Here is a 25830-nt window from a genome sequence, read left to right on the forward strand (position 1 = left end):
TCTCAATTCACTGAACTATTTTCTCTGTTTTCCGCGTCCCGCTGAGATCAATTTTGAATGATATAGAGTTGATACGACACGTATCACTTTTCCAGTTGAATGTTTTTTCTCATGATTAAATATTTGAAACAATGTTAATCTTGATTTCACTTTGTTTTTCATGTGTTGTGCTTACTTGTAAATGTAATTGGAATTCTAGTCTGTAAATCTCACTTAAAAGCAATTTAGGTTCCTCAACAAAAATTAATCTACTTCTACTTCTACTTCGTACCCCATTGCCCAGAGGCTCTTCGCTATGCGAAGGTATGGGGGAGGGATGTTGTACGCAGCCTTACCCTTCATATGCAAAGAGGCTGTTTCCGGATTCGAATTCATGACCAACAGGTCACCAAGGCACAACTTTACCGCTGCACCAGGGCTTAGGAAAAAAATTGATAAGTATTTTACACCAATAAAATAATTACTAAATTATTTTAGGGTTTCTATTAGTGCTATTTCACTTAACACGTAATGTAGTGTTTCATAAAATTGTCCAATGAGAACAACTCTGTAGCCTCCATAGTAAAACTCCTCATTTAGGTACCAAATAAGTTAAACCTATCATAGGCTTAGGCACGTCATAAACCCAAATAACAAATTTCTAGTAACATAATTTTTTTCATAAAATAATAATAATAAAGAAAACGACTAAACATTACCTTTTTAAGTTTTTTCCATGACTAAAAGTTTATAAATTAAAAATGTTTTTATTAGTATTACTTATATTTATTATAAATTTTAAGGGAATCTAGTTCAATTGGTTGAATAAGAATAAGTGAGTTATTATAAATTCTTTGATATTGTATTTGAGTTTCACATATGAAAAAATATTCATTAATAACAATGAACTATATATTTTTAAGACTATTTAAAAATATTAAAAATAATTACTAAGAATATAAATAATTTTATAAATATATGTATGCATAATATATAAATGATTTTCCAAAATTTTGGGGGGCCCCTCAACTATAACTAAGTTTTTCCCCTGTTCATGAATTTATCCATTGATTGTTTCATTAACTAAAAAGTTTCCTTTGCAGAGATATATTTGAATAAATATTTTTAATAGATTTTTTTTTCTATAATTAGATTGGAATAATCCTTGATAAAAAAAAAGATAACACAACATATTAATGTGTTTGAGAAGGTATTTCAAGTTAATTTTTAATTTTTTTACTAGCTAAAAAGCTTATTTGACTATTTGATAAATGAATTTTTGAGTAGTTTTTAACATTTTTTAAAATGTTAACTTTTAATTTTTTTATATTTATTTCCTTTTTTTCCTTGAACATTTATCATATTTTCTTTTTAATATTTTCTATTTAAGATAAAATTTTATTATTTTTACTCCGTTTTTAACATATGATAGGATTTCTCATTTTTACCTTTTTATTATATAAGATATTGATAGTAGTATATAATAAGTTTATGTATTTTGTTGGATATTTTATAAATAAAAATTTACAAATGTTTAAAACTAATTTAATACAAATTACAAAATACTGCAAAACATATCTTTGTCAAGAAAATCAAATTAAAATTTGTATAAAAGCATTGCATAAATATGTTCGTTTATGCAATTTTATATTTTTAAGAACAAATATTTTTTTTCTAATACTTATGATTTAATAAAATAACTTTTAAGTTTTCAGTTAACTTTTCAATTTTCAATTAGTTTTTTAACTAATTTTATTAAACTTGATGTAAGTATGATCTTCACGATCTTTGATTTAATTGTTAATTTTACCCCCAAAGCATAAATTTGGCAACCTTTCATACTTGTAATAAAATTTTATCTTCCTTTGATTTGTTTGTTATAGTGCCCCCTTTTTTTTTTTTTTTTTTTAATTTAATGCTTTCTTTACATCAATAATGATTCTCAAATCTCAACCAAATGAACTCATTAGTGTAAAGCTCATTTTAGGTAAACCTTTTGAAAAAGTTCCTTGTGTAGCATGACCAAAATATATATTCATGTTAAAGAAAGGCCTAAACCCTGACCGAGAAAGCACATTTTCTTAGGACAATTTCATACAATTGTTGTTCACATTAAATTTGTTTTAACACTACAAGGTCTTGTAAGAACTTCACATGATGATGTCATTAATCTCTTTCTTGTTTTTTAAAGTTGAATAAAAACGTGTTTTTGCCTAAATCTTTGACCTTTACTTCTTTCTTTATCCTCCATGCTTAACTGATTGTGTGTTTTAAAGTATTGGTATTAAATGGAGAATCTATCCATAATTTTCTTACCAAGTATAAAGTCGGTGGAAAATCACGAGAGATTGTAACATCACAAATGATGACAGTTTTTTCAACTTCACAGGTCATTAATGATATTTTTTTCCTCAAATGCATGGTAGATTTCTTATGTACACGAAGTAAGGAGGGAGAGAAAGAATGGTGAACTAGAAGGCACTAGTTTACAAATAATTAGGAGATAACATCTCAAAGGTGGGGCAAGCAAAAACTAAATAAGTTGTATAGGAGGCATTTACTTCATAAATTATTTATGATAAATGCTAGCAACCTCACACATTTTTTTAACATTTATTTTTTTATTGGCTGAAATTTTTAAAAAATTATAAGTCTTAAATCTTATTTAATAATCATTTCTCATGAATTTATAATTTCAAATATATTTAAATTAATTATAGTTTATTTAGAGGAATGTGTTACTAGCCATCCTCATTATTTATTTATTTTAAAGAATATGAGATTGAAAAATTTTATATCCACATTTGTTATAAGGTAATAAAAATATTTATTTTGGATATATCAAACATTTTTCTAAACTATTGGTGAATATCATTCTCGTGTTATGTTTTTGAGGAAAATTATATCTAAAATTAAAGAAATAATCTATGAAACAAACGATCTTTCAAATTCCTAGAAGAACATTGGAAGGTTTTTAATTTTTCATATTTTTTCCTGTTTAATGCTCATGATATCACTAAATATAATTATGTAAGAACCACTAGGTCCACCTTGTGGTAGAAGGTTGAATAATTTCACAAAGTTTTAATCTTGTTGTCTCCATCGTTAAAAAAAATAATTATATAATATATTGAGAAAAGAAATATCAGAAAGTTTTTTATTTTTGACATATATCTGGTAGTTAAAAAATATAATCTCCGTTATTGTTTTCTGAATTGATCTTAACGATTCTTACCTTTATCTCTTCAAGATAAAGTTCATAAGTTCAACTCCCTAGATAACTCAGTTCATTTTTTCTCGTTTATATTTCATAGCTTTAAACAAGTAAAGAGAAAATTTCATTTCTTTTTTATTATTTTGTTACGTAGATAAAAAACATAAACCTAAAAAATATTTTCTATTTGTTTTTTAGTTTTATTAAAGACTAAAAAATATGATTTTATTTTCACTTTATTTTTAATTTAAAAATATAAAGAATATAGTAAAAATATTTGAGTTAAAATTTTATACAACAAATATTTTTTGGATTCATTTGACTCTTATTCATATATAATTGAAAAATTACGCGCTTTTTAATAGTTAATATCGTTTTGTTAATATTTATAAAAGCATTGAATAACTAAAAATAAATTGTTTTTTGTTTTTTCCTCCTACAAATTATTTGGTACTTAAAAATTATATTTTATACATAATATGATAAGTGAATAAAAATTGAAAAGAGAAGAGAGAGAGAGATATGGGACCATTTATCATAGAACGTGGCGGAACAATAGCCATGCCCAAGAATGTGCTGGGGACGTATAAGAGAGGCAAAAAGGCGTGACATGAGGAATGGAATGGATAATATGAATTGAAGAGGCCGAACTGTGCAGAAGCAGAATGTGCATTCACTCGGGGAACTGAAAAATGTGGGTATATATTCATGATCTTGATGAGCTCTTCAATTGTTTTATGCGACAACTTAATCCTCTTTAATCAGAAGCTGTTTTTGAAGTCTTTCGTCTCGCGTGGTTCATCCAACTTTGTGATTCAGTTAAGCAGCAAAACGAGGCGTCTTAACGGGTTCATTTCAAAAGCGGAAAAGCATAGTGGCCATTCAAGGAAAAGCAGTTGGTGGCAGAAATTCTTTTTCGAAGATGATGGGAATTGGCTTGGTTTGAGAGACGATGATATGGTAGAGGCTGAGGCTGAGGCTGAGGGCGAGGGTGAGAGCACACAAGAGTTATCTGAGGGCGACAAGTTTGAGGCATGGAAGCAGAGAGCTGAAGCAATTGTGGAGCTAAGGGAAGCCCAAGAAGATGGGAGGAACCAAGCCTATAGGAAATGGGAAGACTGGCTTTTGGATGGGGATGGGACTAATGGGGAGGATAACACTTCTTCTTGGGAGCAGGAGATGAGGGACTATAGGGAGAATGTGCGAGCTGATTCCGGTGATGTTCCCGCGGAAAAGGGGATCGTAGAGTCCGCTAGGTATTTGATTTTCGGAAGGGAAGATGATGACATGCTTTATGAAGACCGTGTTTTCCAGTACGCCTCATCAAATTCGGTTAGTGCTTTTCATTAATGCTTGTCATTTATGTAATCGTTTTACTTCTCAAGCAAAACCCTCATTTAGCTCATAGCTTAGCCCTTTACTTAATATATTCTTTAATCGGTAACTCAATTCCATGTACCAAACAGGCTAAATTTTTGGCAGTGTTGATTATTGTACCTTGGGCAATGGACTTTCTGGTTCATGACTATATACTTATGCCATTTTTAGACAGGTATTTATTGGTTCATGACTCCTACCAAACAGGCTAAATCTTATGTTTTTCTTCTAAATATATGGAATTTTTTTCTATTGGCTAAATTTTATTCTGTTTTGCTAAATTGCTTCAAGATTTGTGCACAAACAGATTACAGATATGCCTGTGAGTTTGTGCTTCTCTCTGTATGCTGTTGGTAGGAGTGTGATGTGTTAGGAGGACAAGACGAATGGAATGGATATATGATTGGAATGTCTTGCCCATTATTTAGAACTATGGTGGGCTAGGCCAATATTTTAGTACATGGAATGAGGCAGAGTACTGAAGTGTTGAGATCAATCTGAGATGTGATAGGTTGCCCATGGCCATGCTATGGAAACGCAGCGTGCAAAGGACTATCATTTGTCACTGAATCAGCCACCAAGTAGGAACCTATAAATACAGTTTGAGAAAAGAAGAGGCCAAGATATTATATATAGTTAATCTTGTAATTCAGTGCCAAAAAATATAGCATCAACAGAAATTAGTGGTTTTCCAGAATATAATTATTTCTTTTTAAACATTGTGCGATTGAATGAAAAAGCATTTTGACTCGCAGAGTAGCACGTGATGTAGTATTGATCCTACCATTATTTGTTCTCAAATAGTCAAATGTATTTGTGTTAAAGATCAATTTTCCCAATAGCCCCAGTTATAAGGTGGATGCTCAATAATAGTTTTATATCTATAGCATGATCATTTTGGCCTTCACACTAGAGGCCTTTGGGCTTGAATCTCTGCACAAGCCCACTTTCCCTTGCACTGAAGTTTAATTTAATTATGAAGAAGGGGGTCAAGGATCACACTCATGACCACCTTGTCAGAGAGGCTTTGAAAGAAAGCTGTGATTTTCATCTTTTTCTTCTTTGCTTTCTTTGATATTGAGTAAAAGTTTTTCAGATTATTCATCTTTTACTTGTGTGTTAGTTTTAACTTCTTGAATTGAAAATTATCTTGTAACCATTAAAACCTTTTGCTATTGATAGATATGTGAAGACTGTACCACTTGCAGCACAAATGCTTGATGTGAGAAGATATCAAAAACTTCAAATAATTGAGGAATTAAGAACTGAGAGGGGACGATTTGAGCTTGAGGTTGAGATTGGTAAATCTCCACCTCTTTCTGATGATGAGGTTTGGTGGGAATTAAGGCATAAAGCGTAAGATCAACCCTTCTTTCTTTTGCCTGATCGTCTTGAATGGTGCTCTTTCTTTTCTTTTTCTTGTGTTGGTTACTATAGCTGTATTCATAATATGAGCATTAAAAGAACATTGGATTCACAAGGAAAGTCCACAATCCCATCATGAGAAAGAGTGCACTGTAACTGCCTGTCATTTAATATGCCCCTCACTAATCTTATAAAATCTGCTCACCATTCTTTGCCTGAATTCTGCCTTTTAAAGAGCTTGTGAACTGATGGAAGCTTTGAGCAAAAGGAAAATTAATTTAGTCCTTGTTGATTTGTTGTTTTGCTGTTTAGCAAGAGTCATTTTTTTAAGATGTCCTTTTATTGTTGTATATTCATTTTCCTTTTTGCCATTTTACTTGTTGCAACAACAGATTAGAGTTGAGAGAAGAGTGGAGACTGGAAAATCGCAGAGCATTTGCCAACATATGGTCAGATACAGTTTACGGGATCTCTTTATTTATTATTTTATACTTCAATAAGAGTAAAGTAAGTTTACCATTTTCTTTCTGTTAGATGTTTTGATGCATTAACAGTTTTGTTGGACTTGTTATCTATCATAATGTAAAATTTTGTTGTTTGTATGTTCACTCATGAGTCCTATTTATAATCATTAGGGTATAACAGAATCAGTCATAAATAAGAATAAATCAAATCTCTAAAATTGTCGTAACCCCAACCCTAATTTCTAGTAATAGCTATTTACATGTTTAGTTTGTGTTCAGTATGCTATCTAACACCTTCTCAAGCTGGAAGCCTGGAACATATGAGTCAAGCTTCCTACAAATGAAGTCATGACTTCTGAGGGACTTGGTGGTTATGTCAGTCAACTGGTCACCAGAGTTGACAAAATCAGTTGTGGTTTCCCCTAAAAGCACCATATCTCTTACAAAGTGATAATCTATCTGTGTCTGGTTTGTTCATGGACGGATTTGATGCAATGTGGATTCAAGTACTTGGGGAGGACAATGACTTAGGTAGTTTGATGAGGATGGCTGAGAGGATGATCACAGGGAACCTCTTGTTCAATTTTAGATAATTTATCTTGATTTTGATCTTGAGGACATGCTGAAAGTTGAGGCAGGGAATGATGATGTGGACCACAAATTACCATATCACTTTATTTAAATCTTGAATTATTTCAGTTTTTTGTGTTTCTTAATATTTCCTTATTTTAACAAGATATGCATATCATAATCCCTGATTTCATATTGTTAGTATTAGTATTTTTTATTAGGATAATTCATAATTGTTATGATTATATTAATTAGGGATCTCTTTATTTTTCATTTTATTAATTAGGATAATTGTTAGATAGGGATCTTTTTTTTTTTATTTCATCAATTAGGATAATTGTTAAATATGATCCTCTTAATTAAGGATATATCTGTAAGCCTTTTTAAAAGGAAACCCTGATTGGAACATTATCAATGAAAAATCATTTTTAGAAAAACTTGTGTTAGTTAGGAGAAGCTTTGCCAAGGACGAGTCTGCTTCTTGCTTTCAGTATAGGTTGCAAGAAGGAGTCTTATGTGTCTAGGCACATTACTCAATCCCATGCGAAGATTCATAACACAGGTTGACAAGTATTTGAGATATGAAAATCACAAGGACTAGAAGAAGAGTTACCTTTAGTGATTACTTTCTGGTCGGGCGACTGGAGTTGTGTCTGGACTAGATTGAGTTTTTTCTCCTTTGTCATACCAATGTTTAGTTCACTAGCCTTGGTTTTCACTGGTTTTGGTGCTGATATAGAAGGTACTGATTCTTGGGAACAAGGAGACAAAAAGAATCATGTGGAAAAGGATCAGTGAGAGAAGACTCAAACTTAGTTTCTTAATGGTTCTCCCCCTGAAGCTAAGAGCAAGTGAAAGACTCATTTGCACAAACCTCCAATTTACTGTGATGTTGTTTATGAATGTCGACAAAGCCAACACATCCAAAGATTCGAGATTTAAGACTCTGCATAATAGGGTTAGAAGGAAAATATGAGGTCATGAGTTGAACAGGACTGACATTACCTGGAACATGAGATGGTAGTTGATTAATCAAATTAGTTGTCAGAACTGTTTCTCCATAGTATGAGTTTGGGACAGCCATATGGAACAATAGGGCTTGGTCTACTTCAAATAAGTTGTGATTTTTTCATTCAACAACCCTATTTTGTTGAGGATATCAATGTATGTAAACCCATGAAAGATATCATGGTCTTTAGTGAATTTTGAGAGATTTTGATTGGCATACTCTGTCCCATTGTTAGAATGCAAAATGTTTAACATATTTTCCAAATTGTGTTTATACAAAAACAACAACAACAACAACAACGCCTTATCCCACTAGGTGAGGTCGGCTACATGGATCAACTTCCGCCATAATGTTCTATCAAGTACCATACTTCTATCCAAATCATTAAGTTCGAGATCCTTCTTGATAACCTCTCTTATAGTCTTTTTGGGTCTTCCTCTGCCTCGAATTGTTTGCCTTCTCTCCATCTGGTCTACTCTCCTCACTACAGAGTCTACCGGTCTTCTCTCTACATGCCCAAACCACCTAAGTCTATTTTCCACCATCTTTTCTACAATAGGCGCTACTCCAACCCTCTCTCTAATAGTTCCGTTTCTAATTTTATCCTGTCGAGTCTTACCACACATCCACCGCAACATCCTCATCTCCGCTACGCCTACTTTAGTCTCATGTTGGCTCTTGACCGCCCAACATTCTGTTCCGTACAAAATCGCCGGTCTTACCGCAGTCCGATAAAACTTTCCCTTTAGCTTGATCGGTACCTTTGCATCACATAACACCCCCGATGCTTTTCTCCATTTCATCCATCCTGCTTGAATGCGATGATTCACATCCCCTTCAATTTCTCCATCATCCTGTATTACAGACCCAAGATATTTAAACCGTGTGACTTGAGGGATAATATGGTCTCCTATTTTCACCTCTGAGTTAGATACCCTCCTACTTTTGTTGAACTTACATTCCATATACTCCGATTTGCTTAGGCGAAAGCCATGTGTTTCTAGAGCTCGTCTCCAAGTTTCCAACCTCTCATTCAACTCCTCCCTCGACTCTCCAAGGAGGACTATGTCATCTGCAAAAAGCATGCATCTCGGCGCTATCTCTTGGATTTGTTCCGTGAGGACATCCAGAATTAAGGTAAAAAGGTAGGGGCTAAGGGTTGACCCTTGATGCAAACCAATTGTGATGGGAAAATCGTCTGACTCTCCACCCTGTATCCAAATTGTGTTTATACCATCCGATAAAATTGCATGAACAATTGTGGTACCTCCAATTTATTTTTCATCAAGAACAACCAAGTTACTTGAGTACAATTATTGATAAATGAGACTAATCATCTTGTGCCAGAAACATTAGAAACAGGGACTAGGCCGCAAACAACGGAATGAATAAGGGAAAATGGCTCAACACTTTTATTGGAGCTAGGAGAAAAAGTTACTTAATGGTGTTTGTCTAACGCACAAATTTCACTATTAAAGGATTCAACAGACTCTTGCAAATAAAGAGATGGGAATATAGACTAGAGAATGGAGAATGCCAAAGACGCTTGTGTTGTAACCAGACTTGAGAGATAGGAGAGTTGGAACCAGACTGACGATGAGAAGGTAGCACCTTCTGATTAGGACCCTTTTTTAGTCTCTTCAGTTCTTTTATTGATAAGATAGTATAACCCTCCCTATTCCTTGGCAACTCTAATTGTCTTTCTTGTGGCAAGATCCTAAAAGACACAATGAGAAAGAAATGTCACAGCACAATTTTGGTCTTTAGTAAGCTTGTGAATAGAGATCAAGCTATTCATAAGTTTAGGGACATGAAGCACATTATTCAATTGTAAGGAAGAGAAAAGTTCGATAGTTCCACACCCCACGGATGGACAATGGGTCCACTGGTTATGCACACATTCAGGTTTCCTAATTAGGCTCTAAATACCATGTTGAGATAGAGCAATATAAGAAACCATAGGAATGAATCCACCTGTCTAACTTATGCTGAATAGTATCATTTACAGAATGAGACATAAATACAATCATAAATACAAGGATCCTAATTATCCTAATTTCTTTAATTACATAAGGATAAACCCTATCACGCTATTTTCATTCATTCTAACAGGCTCCTAGAATGAACTTTGGCCCAAAATTGAATGTGGCTAGAATATGCCCAAGAAGGATAGTCATTCATTTGCTTCTTGGTCATCATTTATTTAGCTAGCAACCATTAATTTGTCCGACATGAACTAACCTATTATGAATTCACAATTAAAAATGGGGGGCCATACATTTGTCACCTTGAACGACACTTTGTACAAAAAAGTATAACCAAATATCTAGGGGGTAAAGATAACTATTATAATTAGGTGTGCTGATCGAAGCAGGGAGAATTTGTTTCCATCTTGATAAACCCTTTTTGAAATTCAAATCTTCCTCTAAGGCCAAGTCTTTCTTTTGGAATGTGGCTCTTATTTCAATAAATGCTAATGACATAGAGTAGGTTTGTAGGCGATGTTATGCTTCTCTTAATATGTGATGATTGTTCAGAATTGGTTGCTGATTTATTCTTACATTACATTGCTTGTTTTTTTAATGGAATATATTGTTCAGTCTTCTTGGTGAATTTGGAAGTGCCATAGACCTAATTATAGTGGCTAGCTTTAAAGGTTTGGTAGAAAAGAGGATGCTAAATATTTATAGCAACGTGCATTTTGTGCTACTATTTGGTGCATCTGATTGAAGCATAACACTCATCTTTAAGGAGGGTTCTTTAGCATAGCAGTTGATTCAGGCTATGTTTAGGCAGTTGCAGTTTTAATACTTTCAATTCCTATTTTTTTAAAAATTTGATTGTTGATATTTGGCTATTTGCTAATATTTTATATTGTGCTTTAATCTGAAATATACATACATATTTAATATCTTTTGATTTGTTTCTTTGCTCCTGTTGTGCAGGTAGCTTTGCTCAAATTTACAGGTTATAAAATTATCAATAACATTTCAGATACTGGGAAGGCTTTTCTAATTATACTGATCACAGATATATTCTTAGGGTAATTTCCTTTTGCAACTCGTAATTGCCTTCCATTTTTTGAATCTTTGTTTCTAATGAATTATTGATTTTCTCATGGTATCACATGTACCATGTATTAATTAATGCATTCAAAAGAAGTATCATAGCATTAGAAAAAGTAGCTAAACTATCAACAAGAGAGAAAAACATTTCGTATGCATTAAGCCATTAAGAAATGGAATATTTTGTGTTAATAATGGGATGCTTTTCAGGTATCATTCTGAATCTGGTTGGCAAACTTTGCTAGAGATAATTGTTGAGCACTATGGACTTGAAGTTGATCAGTCTGCTATAACTATTTTTATCTGTCTGATCCCAGTTGTCATCGATGCATGCGTGAAACTTTGGGTATGTTATTTTCTTTAATGACTGCCAAATGCTACTGATTCCATGTCATTTTCACTTCATGTACTTGTTTGTGTTAGAATTAGAAATACAAGGTCATCCGTTGGTCTCTACCTAATAACTTAAACTTTCATATGGAATTCACCATCATTGTCCTGCACTCAGACCTGCAACTGCCGCTTCTATGCAATAACCCTTATTGTTTATTTATTTAGTTGAACAATAACATTAATAGGAATCTGAATTTCTATTTCGTGGACAGCTATGGAAATTTGCCGTTTCAATTTGTAGTTATTAATGTGTCTTGTTTTTGTGATACAGCTGTTTAAATTCCTCCCACGTTTATCCCCAAGGGTGACAAATATATTTCGGGAAATGAAACGTCACTAGTTGGGTAAGTCAGTTTTCTTCAGCCATGCGAATTTTGTCAACTGAAATAATTTAGTTTTTCACCCTAGCCTTGTATTCTTGTATACATTTCTTTAAATTGCAATTCCAACATTTTGTGTAATAATGACTGTGCAATGAGTTCAGCTACTACTTCGAGGTTTCCTTACTTCTGTTAAAAATGTTGATAAGTACTCCCTCCGGTTTTTAATACTCCAATGCAAGATTACAGGTTTTTTTTTTCTTATATTTGAAATGGGAGGGAGTATGTATTTTTTAAAAAATCATAATGCTAATTGACTTTTCTTTCAATTATATTATATGGCAGACAACTCAAGGAGCTTCAATGTGGCATAGCATTGGTTTTGGTCCCTGTATTTTAAAATCGATGAATTTAGTTTTCTAATTTTGTGGCAGTAAAAAATTGCTACTAAATGTGAAGTTTAAGCACGAGGGACTAAATTTATGTATTTTTAAAAGCTAAAAGACAGACTAAATTTACCAATTTTAAAGTACAAGGACCTAAATCAAGTTTAACTAAAAGTTTACAAACCAGAAACATATTTTTTTTTTTATATTGTTAAACAACTAGAGAGATCGAGTATTATGCACAATAAAGTAGTTATGACTCGATATTAATGAAAGCCACGATAACATTCACAAAAATATTTAAGATAGAATATAAAGCAGTAGGAATAGAGAATTGTGCACCAATGATTTTTACATTGGTTCACACTTAATCACAGAGAGCTACGTCTAGTTTTTAGATGTTTTCTAACATTTTATGCTAATTCATGTGAGATCTTTTACATCAAAGACCAAGAAAACACATTTTCTTGAATCTTTCCGAGGACTCACCATGGATATCTCACCAATGACTTAAAAATTATGTAGGATATCTCACCTACAATATAACCTTCCAGATTATTCACTCAAACAATCTTTTAAAGAAAATGTAATGTAATCACCTACAAGTGATGGATGTATAAATTGAAACTTACGATTTTCTTTCTTGCATTTTCCTGGAACTTTGAAAGAGATAACCGAAGAGCCAATTCTAATTTAAACAATATCAATAATATGTAAAGGAATCTTTACCAGTTTGTCCAAAAAACTTGTGGCTTAAGCTTTGTGGGCTTTTCTTCTTCTTCTTTCTTTCTAGGTCAAGCTTAAACCACAAAGCTTCTGCCTTGTAAGTCCTTTTCTTCAGGATCAAGCAAAAGCTGTAGAGCTTAAGCTTTGTTAGAGTTTTTTCTTCTTTTATCTTCCAAGGTTGAGCTTAAGCTACAAAGCTTAAGCCTTGTAAGTGCCTTTTCTTCATTTTTCTTTTGGGGTCAAGCTTAAGCCACAAAGCTTAAGCCTTGTAATTCCACTCACTTTATTTTTCTAATGGGCTCAAGCTTAAGCAACACAGCTTAAGACTTATAAGTCCATTTTCTTCATTTTTCTTCCAGGGTTGAGCTTAATGCTCAAAGGAAAAACCTTGTAAGTGCCTCTTGTTCATTTTTCTTCTAGGATCGAGCCTAAGTCCCAAAGCTTAGGCAAAGTTTTTTCTTTATTTTTCTAACATGGTGAGCTTAAGCCAAAAATCTTGGGCCTTGCAATCCCATTTATTCCTTTTTCTTCTAAGCTCGAGCTTAGATACAAAGCTTAAGCCTTGTAAGCCCATGTTCTTCATTTTTCTTCAAGGATCAAGCTTAAGCTATAGATCTTAAGCCTTGTCAGAGTCCTTTCTTAATGTTTCTTCCAAGTTTGAGCTTAACTTGTAAAGCTTAAGCCTTGTAAATGCCTTTTCTTTATTCTTGCAGGGTCGAGCATAAGCCCCATAGCTTAGGCTTTGTCAGAGTCTTTTCTTTATTTTTCTCAAGGATCAAGCTTAAACCATAAAGCTTAAGCCTAGTAAGCCTATTTTCTTCATTTTTATTTCAAGATCGAGCTTAATGCTCAAAGCTTAACCTTTGTAAGTGACTTTTCTTCATTTTGTTCTGGGCTTGAGCTTAAACCTTGCTAGAGTCTTTCTTTATTTTTCTTCCAGGGTCAAGCTCAAGCTCCAAAGCTTAACCCTTGTAAGCTCATTATCTTTATTTTTCTTCTAGGATCGACCTTAAGCAATAGAGCTTAATCCTCGTAATCCAATTTTCCATGTTTTTCTTCTAGGATCGAGCTTAACCCTTGTAAGCCCATTTTCTTCTAGTATCAAGCTTAAGCTATAGAGCTTAAGCCTTGTTGGAGTCTTTTCTTTGATTTTTATTCATGAGTCAGGCTTTAGTAGCAAAGCTTAAGCCTTGTCAGTGTCTTTTCTTCATTTTTCTTATGGTCTTAAGCTTAAGCCTTGTTAGAGTCTTTTCTTCATTTTTCTTGCAAGTTGAGCTTAAGCCCCAAAGCTTAACCTCTTTCAGAGTCTTTTCTTCATTTTTCTCAAGGGTCAAGTTTAAGCCACAAAGCCTTGGAAGCCTATTTTCTTCATTTTTCTTCTAGGCTCGAGCTTAAGCCTTGTAAGCCCATTTTCTCCATTTATCTTCAAGGATCAAGATTAGACTATAGAGCTTAAGCCTTGTTAGAGTCTTTTCTTCCATGTTCGAGCTTAAGTTGAAAATCTTAAGCCTTGTAAGTGCATTTTCTTCATTCTTGGATGGTCGAGCTTAAGCCCCAAAGCTTAGGCTTTGTCAGAGTATATTCTTCATTTTTCTTTAAGAGTCAAGATTAAGCCACAGACCTTAATCCTTGTAAGTCTATTTTCTTCTAGGCTCGAGCTTAAGCCTTGTAAGCCCATTTTCTTCTTTTTTTCTTCTAGGCTCAAGCATAGGCTATAGAACTTAAGTCTTGTCAAACTTTTCTCTTCATGTTTCTTCCATGTTCGAGCTTGAGTTGTAAAGCTTAAGCCTTGTGAGTGCTTTTTCTTCATTCTTGTGTGGTTGAGCATAAGCCCCAAAGCTTAGGCTTTGTCAGAGTCTTTTCTTCATTTTTCTTCAAGGGTCAAGCTTAAGCCTTGTAAGCCTATTTTACTCATTTTTCTTCAAGTCTCAAGCTTAAGTTGTTGTGCAAAAGCCTTGTAAGTGACTTTTCTTCATTTTCTTCTTGGCTCAAGCTTAAGCTCCAAGACTTAAGCCTTTTAAGTGTATTTTCTTCATTTTTCTTCCCATGTCTAGCTCAAGCCAAAACACTTTGGCCTTATAATCCCATTTTCTTCATTTTTTATCTAGGCTCAAGCATAGGCTATCGAACTTAAACCTTGTCAAAGTCTTCTCTTCATGTTTCTTGTAGGTTTAAGCTTAAGCCTTGTAAGTGTCTTTTCTTCATTCTTGCGGAGTCAAGTTTAAGCCCTAAAGCTTAGGCTTTGTTAGAGTCCTTTCTTCCTTTTTCTTTGTTTTTCTTCGAGCTTAAGCCTTGTAAGCCTATTTTCTTTGTTTTTCTTCGAGCCTCAATCTTAAACCTTGTAAGCCTTGTAAGCCTATTTTCTTTGTTTTTCTTCGAGCCTCAATCTTAAACCTTGTAAGTGACTTTTCTTCATTTTCTCCTGGGCTTGAGCTTAAGCTCCAAAGCTTAAGTTTTGCTAGAGTCTTTTTTTTCTTCTTAAGCTTAATCTACAAAGCTTAAGCCTTTTAAGCTCATTATCTTCATTTTCGTTCTAAGGTCAACCTTAAGCCTTGTAATCCTAATTTTCTCATTTTTCTTCTAGGGTTAAACCATAAAGCTTAAGCCTTGTAAGCTAATTTTGTTCATTTTTCATCTAGGCTCTAACTTAAGTTATTGAACTTAAGACTCATCACCCCATTTTCTTTATTTTTCTTCCAAGATCAAGCTGAAGCTATGGAACTTAACCCTTGTCAAAGCCTTTTCTACATTTTTCTTCTAGGATCAAGCTAGAGCTTAAGCCTTGTCAAGGTCTTCATTTTTTTTTTGCGGGTCGAGATTAAGCCCTAAAGCTTAACCTCTTTCAGAGTATTTTCTTCATTTTTCTTCAAAGGTCAAGTTTAAGCCACAAAGCTTAAGCCTTGTAAGCCTATTTTCTTCATTTTTCTTCTAGGCCTAAGCTTAAACTATAGAGGTTAAGCCTTGTAAGCCTATTTTATTCATTTTTCTTCAAGGATCAAACTTAGGCTATAGAGCTTAAGCCTTGTTAAAGTCTTTTCTTCATGTTTCTTTCAAGTTCAAGCTTAAGTTGTAAAGCTTAAGCCTTGTAAGTTCATTTTCTTCATTCTTGTGTGGTCGAGTTTAATCTCCAAAGCTTAGGTTTTGTCGGAGTCTTTTCTTCATTTTTCTTCAAGGGTCAATCTTAAGCCTATTTTCTTAATTTTTCTTTGAGCCTCGAGTTAAGCCTTGTAAGTGATTTTTCTTCTTTTAATTATAGGCTCGAGCTTAAGCTCTAATGCTTAAGTTTTGCTAGAGTCTTTTCTTTATTTTTATTCCAAGGTTGAGCTCAAGCTATAAAGCTTAAGCCTTGTAAGCTCATTATCTTCATTTTTCTACCAGGGTCAAGCTTAAGCTATGGAACTTAACCCTTGTCAAAACCTTTTCTTCATTTTTCTTCAAGGATAGAGCTTAAGTTGCAAAGCTTAAACCTTGTAAATCATTTTTCTTCTGAACTCGAGCTTAAGCTCTAAAGCTTAAGCCTTGTGAGAGTCTTTTATTCATTTTTCTTCCAGGGTCAAGTTGAAGCCTTGTAAGCCCATTTTCATCAGTTTTCATCTAGGATCGACCTTAGGATCAGAGCTTAAGCTTAAGCCTCATGAGCCTTTTAAGCCTTTTTTCTTCAATTTTCTTCCAAGGTCGAGCTTAAGGTTCAAAGCTTAAGCCTTGTAACTTCATTTTCTTCATATTTCTTCTAAGGTCAAGCTTAAGCCACAAAGCTTAAGTCTTGTAAGCATGTTTTCTTCATTTTTCTTCTAGGCTTGAGCTTAAGCTATAGAGCTTAGGCCTTGTAATCCTATTTTCTTCATTTTTCTTCCAAGGTGGAGCTTAAGGCTCAAAGCTTAAACCTTGTAAATGCCTTTTCTTCATTTTTCTTGCAGGGTCGAGCTTAGGTCCCAAAGTTTAAGCCCATTTTCTTCATTTTTCTTCCAGTATCAATATTAAGCTATAGAGCTTAAACCTTGTCAAAATCTTTTCTTTGTTTTTCTTCCTAGGTCGAGCTTAGGCCTCGTAAGTTCTTTTTCTTCATTTTTCTTTCGGGGTTGAACTTAAGCACTTATGCTTAAGCCTTGTTAGAGTCTTTTCTTCATTTTTCTTCCAAGGCCAACCTCAAGCCATAAAACTTAAGCTTTCTAAGCCTGTATTCTTCATTTTTCTTTTATGCTTGAGCTTAAGCTACAAAGCTTAAATCTTGTAAGCCAATTTTCTTCATTTTTCTTCCAAGATCAAGCTTAAGGCTCAAAGCTTAAGCGTTGTAGGTGCCTTTTCTTCATTTTTCTTCTAGGGTTGAGCTTAAGCCTTGTAAGTCCATTTTCTTCATTTTTCTTCTAGTATCAAGCTTAAACTATAGAGCTTAAGCCTTGTCAGAGTATTTTTTTTCATTTTTCTTCCACAACTTAAGCCTTATGAGTGTCTTTTCTTTATTTTTCTTTTGAGTTCAAGCTTAAGCCCAAAAGCTTAAGCCTCATTAGATTTTTTTCTTCATTTTTCTTCCAAGGTTGAGCATAAGCCACAAAGCTTAAGTCTTTTAAGCCTACTTTCTTTATCTTTCTTCCTAGGCTCAAGCTTAAGCTATAGAGCTTAAGCCTTGTAAGCCCATTTTCTTCAAGGATCAAGCTTAAGCCTTGTTAAAGTCTTTTCTTCAAATGTCAAGCTTAAGCTTGTTAGTGTCTTTTCTTTCTTTTTCTTCTGGAGTTGAGCTTAAGCCCTAAAGCCAAAACACTGTCAGAGTCTTTTCTTCATTTTTCTTTTAGGGTTGAGCTTAAGCCACAAAGCTTAAGCCTTGGATGCCCAATTTCTTCATTTTTCTTTTCTTTTCTTGAGCTTAAGTTATAGATCTTAAGCCTTGTGAGCACATTTTCTTCATTTTTCTTCTAGGATTAAGCTTAAGTCTTGTCAAGGTATTTTCTTAATTTTTCTTCTTGGGTCAAGCTTAAGCCTTGTAAGCCTATTTTCTTCATTATTCTTCAAGGAGATAGCTTAGGCTATAGAGCTTAAGCCTTGTCAAAATCTTTTCTTCATTTTTGTTCTAGGGTCAAGCTTAAACGGCAAAGCTTAAGCCTTGTAAGTGTTGTTTCTTTATTTTTCTTTTAGGGTCATGCTTAAGCCCCTAAACCTAAGCTTTGTTATTGTCTTTTCTTCATTTTCTTTCAAGGTCGAGCTCAAGCCACAAAGCTTAAGCCTTGTAAGACCATTTTCTTCATTTTTCTTCTAGGCTTGGGCTTAAGCCTTGTAAACCCATTTTCTTCATTTTTCTTTCAGGGTCAAGCTCAAGGTTAAAAGCTTAAGCCTTGTTAGTGTCTTTTCTTCATTTTTCTTCAAGGTCGAACTTAAGCCCCAAAGCTTAATCCTTGTTAGAGTCTTTTCTTTATTTTTTTTCCAAGGTCGAGCTTAAGCTGCAAAGCTTAGGCCTTGTAAGTCCATTTTCTTCATTTTTCTTCTGCGATTGATATGTGATTAAAAAGTATAAGAGATTTAGTTTTTTTTTCTAGAAGTGTTATATTCATAAATTCATGTTGAATGAATTTTCAAATGAAGGAGTGCTAGGAACATACTTTTTAACACATTTTTAAACACACCCTTTCAAATAACTATAACATCATGTAAGGAACCTTTTATAATAACGCAAAGTGTTTGTTTTTTTAACAAGATAAAAAAACGCAAACAACAACTCAAATTATAAAGAAATTTAAACTAAAATTTAGTATAATAAATTGTGTCAATTTTAATAAAATTATTTGTCTATTTTTATGCAAAATATATTTGTAATTCCAAATACTTGCATATAAGGATCCCTTATTTATTTTTTTTCCTATGGCCCATAAAATATCAAGACGATCCCTGTCGACAAGACCTTCTTTCAAGAATGAGCCTATGTACCACTTAGATGTGTTTGTGGTGCAATTTGGCTAGATTTTTTATTAAAAAATCATCTGAATCAAACATAAAAATTATTTACAGTTTGATTTTAATTTATTATCAAATAAGAACCAAACCAATCTTTTGTAGTTTGGTTTGGATTAATTTTTGTGGTTTTTACTAAAATATTATTGTATTAAATTTTCTTTTTGTCTTTTAAATCAAATTATATTAAAAAATTGCTCATAACAATCTACAAAACTTTGTTAATATGTTTAACATTCTACAATAAAAATTTGTCAAATTTTCATCCATTTTAAATTAAACAAATCCTGAAAAGTCATCTAAATAAGAAAGTAGTATACATTGTATAAATTTTGTATACATAACATTATAAACCATTGTGAAACTCAAGTGGTATACACATAAAAAATATAACTGCAAAGTAGTATATAAGTGTTGCAATTTGGTTTGTTTTGATTTCGTTTTAGAAACATAAACCACAATTTGAACTAAACGGATCGGTTTGAGTACAAAATCATCCAAAACATCCAAAAATTATCGACGTGGTTCTGTTTTCAAAATTTTTTTAGTGGTTTTAGTTTTTATTTTGGATCGGTTTGAATTTGAATACCTAATACCATTATTGTTTTTGTAGCAATTCATAGCCAGCATAGTCGATTATATTGCCAGTCTTAGGACCTTCATCTCAGGTAAGGATTATGGTGGTTGCGATATTTTCATTTGGTAGGCATTGATTGTGTTATCGAGAGACTCTAAACATTTGTAGCTATACATTGGTCATGTCTAAAATAAAACACATTCTAAGAGGAGTTAATATTTTTACAAATAATTTATGCATTTGTTCAATAGATATTTCCTCCAAGATTAGTTCTCTTGAAGTTTTACTAGTATGAATGGTAGTTGAAATTTGCTATATATAGAGATATAAAATGTTTTAACTTTTAAGATATGCAATATAATTTTTTTTGTCATTATAAAATTACTTTTTTAAATGATTCTTTGTAAAAAAAAATTAGTTTTACTTCTTATTATTTTGTTTTATCCCTTATAATAAATAATAAATATACCTTTTTTTATATGTTTTTGTCCTTGTAATACGTAAATAACAAATGCATTCAGGCATTTGATGAGTTCAAAATTAAATAGGTTGTGTCTAGTGATTTCGGTATTGATGAACAGTCATTTATGATTAAATAATGTAAAATTCTACCATGAGCATTAAAAAAATGAACATAATTATAGTACATGGTGATCAATATTGACATCCATTCTCAAAGATGCAATACTCTTTGAATGCACACAGGTGCCAATTCAGGAAGGAAAAAGAAAAACACTTCACAAGTCATGAATTCCAGAATTACTAGCAGATTATTCGCAAAACCTAACACTCACCCACCAACTAACGAACAAAATACATACAACAAGAACTGGCTTTGAGTTCAACGAGGAACAAAATCTGAATCCCAACAGAAAATGGCAACATACATTATTTTTTCGTCAGATACACCAATATTAACTTTCAGTGATCTTACCCCATATATGATGTAATTTCATTGCTAATTCAGCCACACGCCTTCTTTCTGCATGACTGAAAAAATGCAGGTTCATGGCCTCCTGGACTGCCGATAAAAGATGTTTCTTGGCTTCAATAGAGATAGCAATGCAATTTGGTCCATGGATAGTACTCATTTCAACAATCTAAAACAAGATTACCATAAAGGATAAGATTTCCCAAAGTTACTTGGTAGCACATTGTAGTAAACGACATATAAATTCGAAGACAAAAGAGCGACTAGAGGAAAGTAACAATTTCTTGTCAGTTGACAGTATCTAGTTTAATTTCTGTCCAGATTTGTTTCTACTTTCTACTATGCCAAAGGGTAGTTGTAAAAAAACCCAAAAACCAGCTGGGTTATCCAGTTATACCCGCTTCACCTGGTTTTACTTTAACCAGAGGCCTCAGTCATTCATTCTCTAGTTCGAGTTTTACAACTACGTTACACAGCAATTCACATTGGATGGTAAAATACTATCAAGAGAATAAACGCAATGCAGCAAGGATGAAAGTGTTGTATTGGATAATTAAATATATTAGAAAGATAGAATTAAAAATAAATGCATTTCAGAACAGCACGAAAAGGGTTTTGCCTTCTTTTCAAAACAGTAATCAATATTTGCTGTGCAATACTTAATAAGAGTAAGTGAACTTGCCTGCTGCAGCCACGGGATTATAGTATTAAATAATTTTCCTTCCAGAAGATATGATGCTAAAGTACTAAGAAGAACATTCATTGTCTTCACAGATAAACTTTCTATAACTGGACCAGTTGTATTCAAAAGCTCAACGAGAATAAATTCATCACTGAAACACAAAGCTTCCCTATATGCAGAGTTCAGATCCCCTTCACATACAAGACGTTTTACATGCTTCCAGTAGTTATTATTACTCTCAGAACAATCATTTCTGGCATTGGTTATTCTGGTAGCAGAGAAGATACCATCATTTTTTACAGAACCCATTTGTAAGGTATCCTTTGATGAGCTGTTCAAAACATCCTTCTCTGTAAATTTTCTGGTAGCCTTGACCTTGTTACTTTTCCACATATCCAAACTATCTCCAGAATGAATCCTTGGTTGGCTCCTTGAAAATGCCTTTTTCTCCCAACTTTCGGAATTTTTAACTGACATAGAGTCTGATTGCTTATTATTAATTTCCACAGATGGCCTTGGTGTTGGAGTGCATATGGAGAACCTGGGAGAGGCAACATTTTCACTCTGTCTCCCTAATTTGGAGTTTTCTGAATAAGAATGTCTTCCTCTTTGCAAAGATTCTTGACTTAATCTATCAAATACATTCTCTAAGCCTGTTATTCTTGATTGGATTGTAGAAAGGGCATCCATTATGCCAGTTGTAAACATCTGAGAAAAAAAAAATTGGCAGTATGCTAAATTAAAGGTGTCCCATATACTGTGTGATTCATAACAAAAAGTACTTAAGAAGTCTAGTATCACAATAGTATGCTTATTCGTGTGTGCCAAAAGTTACAGGACTCATAATTTACTTTACTTGAGATAAAGAATGTAGATGTTCAGTTCATTGCTTTCATTATTAGCATACAAGTGAGACAAACATACAAAACTATGGTGCTTGAGCTGTTTAAGAAAACAAGGAAACCTATGCTCAATAAACCATCACATAAAGGAAAATGAGTGGCAGCACCAGAGTGAAGAAAATAAGTACATGTGTATAATACCTGTAATTGGTGCATCATGTTAGCCTGTTTGATTTCAATATCTGAAAGTTGATTCTGAATACAGATCATTTCATTTGCCATTTGCATACAGCATTCATGTGCAGTTTGGTGAGTTGGCTCTGTGACGGTAGAATCAGAACTTGTAGGGTGTTGCATCTTTACCCGTTCATCAGAAGTTATTTCCTCACTAAATCGTTGGCTTCTTGCAATTGGCATCTTCTGTATAAAACAGTCATGAGAAGCAGATAAAAACTTGGTCTCAAAGTTATCAGTGGGAGGATTAGAGACAGAAGAACACTCCTGCTTGTCATCCATGGGCACATATTCATAACCAACATCCTGCATGCTGGTAACATCAGCACTCATTGTTTCTAATGGCTGCTTAGTGACAGAACAACTCTCTGATTCTTTGTTCTGGAATTCCACGAGAGAGTGGGGTCTGGGGACTGCAACTTGAACATCCCAATCATCTGGTTTCTGGTGATTGTTCCTCGCATAATTTTTAACAGAGAAAGGGATCCTTCCCATAGTTGATTTCATATTGACTTTTTGTATGTGTCTGGATTCAGTAGTAGTACTGCTAAGATCAGAGGAGTCACCTCTGCAGATGTTTTCTGTTGAAAGCATGAGCAGAACACAAATGAATAAACACAAATGGTTCATACATAACATAACATAAGACCAAGTGAGGTAAAGCACCTTTTAAGGAGGATCCAGTTTCAGAAGGGTCGGGTGTATCTGGGGGAGCGGGAAGAATAGTCCAATACTTGAGCGCTTGCATAACTGCATCCCTAACTGGTTTCACCTACAATAATAATAATGTAATAGATTGAGTGAGAAACAGAGAAAGTGTCTGTTTGGGTAAGCTTATTTAGAAGTGCTTTTAAGAGAAGAATAAAATGAGATGAGTTTCTTCATAAGCAAAAAAGGAGCTCTCAGTTAGATAATTTGTAGAAGTTCTTCTCATATCACTTCTCTAAAAGATGAGAGGGCATCTACAAATTAGCCCATGGAAAACTCATTTTAGCTTAAGCTTATGGAGAAGCTCATTTCATTTCCTTCAACTTATCTTATTCTCCTAGGAGAAGTTTACCAGAACAGACAGAAAGAACCAAAAGAAAAGTAGAAAAAAGACCTTGTCAAATCGACAAGACTCAAGGGACTGAAGACAGGAAGCCCTGAAAAATCCCAAGAAAGAAGCAGCGCTCAAAGCAATATCGGCGAGTGCAAGTGATGCGGCTTTGCGAGTGGACCAGTCAGAATGTTTAAGGGAATCCTGAATACTGGAAATAGCAGCGGAGAGAATATTATGAGTAGGAGCGCCGCCAGCGAGAATAATGCTCCGGGTGAAGTCAAGAAGGGCTGGCTTAGCAATAAAATGAGGGTTTTTAAGCAACTTGAGAGTCCTGGACAACATCTTGTGCAAAAGGGAAAGAGGAGGATGGGGAGTGTTGTCGATAATCCTAGCGAGGCAGAGAGCAGAGGAGGACTGGACGTGCTTATTCTGTTCTCCCAGAGCCTCGAAGATGGGCCTGACAAGAACAACAAACACCTTGTCCTCGCCGTCACGGCCCAATTTGGAGGCGAGAAGAGCAACCGTGTTGACGCAGACATCCCGGACGACAGAGTCGGGATCCCTGAGGCGCTTGACGATGCTTGCAACCATTTTGGGAAGATGCGGAAGGACCAGGCCATCGTAGTAGGTGGCCAACGTTCCCATCAGTCTTACGCACTCCTTTCTGATGGAGGCTTTCTGCTCCCAGTCGGAGTCTAGTATGCATGACAAGAAGGACCATATCCCTTCCGCTCTTAAACCCTGCGCCATTCGATCTAGCTCCTCCATCCCTATTTGCTGCGTGTCCCGATCCCCAACCTTGTTCAGCGCACCTACTATTCTCTGCTTCATCTCCAAACCCCCATTTCCCTGTGCCCTCTTCATCTTCCACTCTACTCTAATTTCAAATTTGAGTTCTCCTCGGGAGACCAGTATTTGTCTCTATTCCTTTCTATTTTATTAGTACTTCAAATCTCGCGCCTATCCTTCAATTCGAATTTCAGCCCTTATCCTAGCTTCGGTCTGGGCTTTCGTCCCGACCCAACTCCTTTTATTGCCATTCTATTCTTGCTTTAAGTTTATTTAACTCATCTTTAAATACTGTTTTTTGTTTTACATTTAAAATCCATAATCATGATTTATTACGTTTAAGTTTAGAGGTTTTCAAACATGAAACTAATCACCTACACATTTAGTTAAGCATTGTATAATATAAATTAAAGTTATTTTCTAACCATTTCTAATTTATTCTTACTTTATTATTTTGAACTACTTCTGCTATGCCTACAGTACTCCATAAAAAATTACGTGAACTTGTCTGCTACTTCGCAATTCGCGTGTGTTTAGTCACTTGGACATATGCAGCTGGCATGCAACTGCTGTGGGATATACCGCCAAGAGTCGCATGTCAAGCACAACGTTACCGTGTACACCCTTTTGATGAGCTAGTGTGTATTTAGGGACCTCATCCATTATTGTAGGTATTCTTTTTATTTATTGAGAAGACTTAATCTCACTTTTAATCTATTATATTTGTCATCTGTTTTGTTTTGATATATTAAATTTTAAAAGTTTTATTCTAACACTTTACATTTTTAAAGTATTTCATTTTGATCATTTCTTTTAATTTTCATTAACAAACGTTAGTATGTCGTTAACATTTAGATTTTAAAATAGTTAATTAACATTAGTACAATAACGACTACAAACTCTTACTATCTTTATTTTATTTAAAAAAATCATCTTTTCCTCCAATCTCTTTTCTCATATTTGAGTTTTTTAGATTTGATAGTAGATCTATCTGGATGGGTTTGGGGTCGTCGGGTTGGAAGAAAGAAATAAAGAAAAGGGAGGGAGAGAAAGAAAGAGAAAAAGGAAGAAAAAATTTTATGGTGCAATGGTTGCTTTGATTGATGTCGTGATGGCTATGATGGTGGAGTTATCTCACACCTCTGACAATGAACTTTGATTTTGGTTTTAGGGTTTTACTGTTACTTATGTTACTTATTTTTCTAATGATTGATGAATATTTATTGTTCTAGGATTGTGATGAATTCTTGTGTGGTATGATGTTTATCTTCATATAGTCCTCGGAGTAACATGACATTACTAAACATACGGTATGCAGCGACTCGTTTGGTGGGATAAGGATATTTTTGTGTAATATTATCACTCTTGTATAATGTTGGGATACTATTGGTTTGGTGTTGAAGTAGATGAACAAGGGAGGTTTTCTTGTTGTGGTTTATAATTTTTGAAATAAAATAACATAATGACGATTTTTAATGATCATTATTTTAAATCACTTATATTAAACATTTCAAGTTAACAGAACTTGTTGTCGAAAAAAGAAATACACCAAAACGAAACAACTATAAATATAATAAATAAAAAGTGACATTAATCCTATTAAAAAACATAAAATTGTACAAATTTCATTTGTTAATCAATCACACTTAAAGTTTTCAATAAATTTTAATTAATGATAAAAGTATATTCTTCTCATATGCTCTTTCAATTTTTTACTTCTTCACTACCATTTAATATTATTTATAAATAATTTTATTTACTATTTATCAGATTATCTAATGTGCATCAAACAAGATAAAAACTTATCAAACTTTTTATTTTTATTTTCCACTCTTATCATATTCATCTGTAATCTGTATCCTATCTCGAATCTTGATATTCAAGCCATTGACAAAATAGTACTGCACAAACACAGCCTTACATTA

At 33.7% G+C, this 25830-nt stretch overlaps 2 protein-coding genes across 10 annotated transcripts; one reads left to right on the plus strand and one right to left on the minus strand.

Annotated features, from left to right (window-relative positions):
- The first annotated feature begins 3761 nt into the window (after window positions 1-3761).
- Window positions 3762-25384, plus strand: LOC114407055 (chloroplast envelope membrane protein-like). 9 transcript variants are annotated; one of them, XR_003665588.1, is made up of 11 exons: window positions 3762-4525; window positions 4660-4745; window positions 5753-5926; window positions 6328-6442; window positions 10924-11021; window positions 11254-11389; window positions 11708-11780; window positions 19422-19476; window positions 20390-20589; window positions 21091-21314; window positions 21508-21891. XR_003665588.1 is itself a non-coding variant. In XM_028370036.1 (8 exons), exons 1-7 carry the CDS (start codon window positions 3902-3904, stop codon window positions 11774-11776), a joined length of 1302 nt encoding a protein of 433 aa, XP_028225837.1. In that variant the 5' UTR covers window positions 3762-3901; the 3' UTR covers window positions 11777-11780; window positions 24386-25384. The 9 variants fall into 9 exon arrangements, 5 of the variants coding, with proteins under 5 accessions (XP_028225837.1, XP_028225829.1, XP_028225819.1 ...); XR_003665589.1 differs by lacking the exon at window positions 19422-19476; XR_003665591.1 differs by lacking the exons at window positions 20390-20589; window positions 21091-21314; window positions 21508-21891 and adding an exon at window positions 24386-25384.
- On the minus strand, window positions 19981-24166 carry LOC114407047 (TORTIFOLIA1-like protein 2). Its single transcript, XM_028369980.1, has 5 exons — window positions 23177-24166; window positions 22741-22846; window positions 22042-22655; window positions 20999-21706; window positions 19981-20485 (listed from the first exon to the last, which is right to left on the minus strand). Exons 1-5 carry the CDS (start codon window positions 23978-23980, stop codon window positions 20300-20302), a joined length of 2418 nt encoding a protein of 805 aa, XP_028225781.1. The 5' UTR covers window positions 23981-24166; the 3' UTR covers window positions 19981-20299.
- Window positions 25385-25830: the final 446 nt, after the last annotated feature.

Source organism: Glycine soja, chromosome 1 (assembly GCF_004193775.1).
Source record: "Glycine soja cultivar W05 chromosome 1, ASM419377v2, whole genome shotgun sequence".
NCBI lineage: Eukaryota > Viridiplantae > Streptophyta > Magnoliopsida > Fabales > Fabaceae > Glycine > Glycine soja.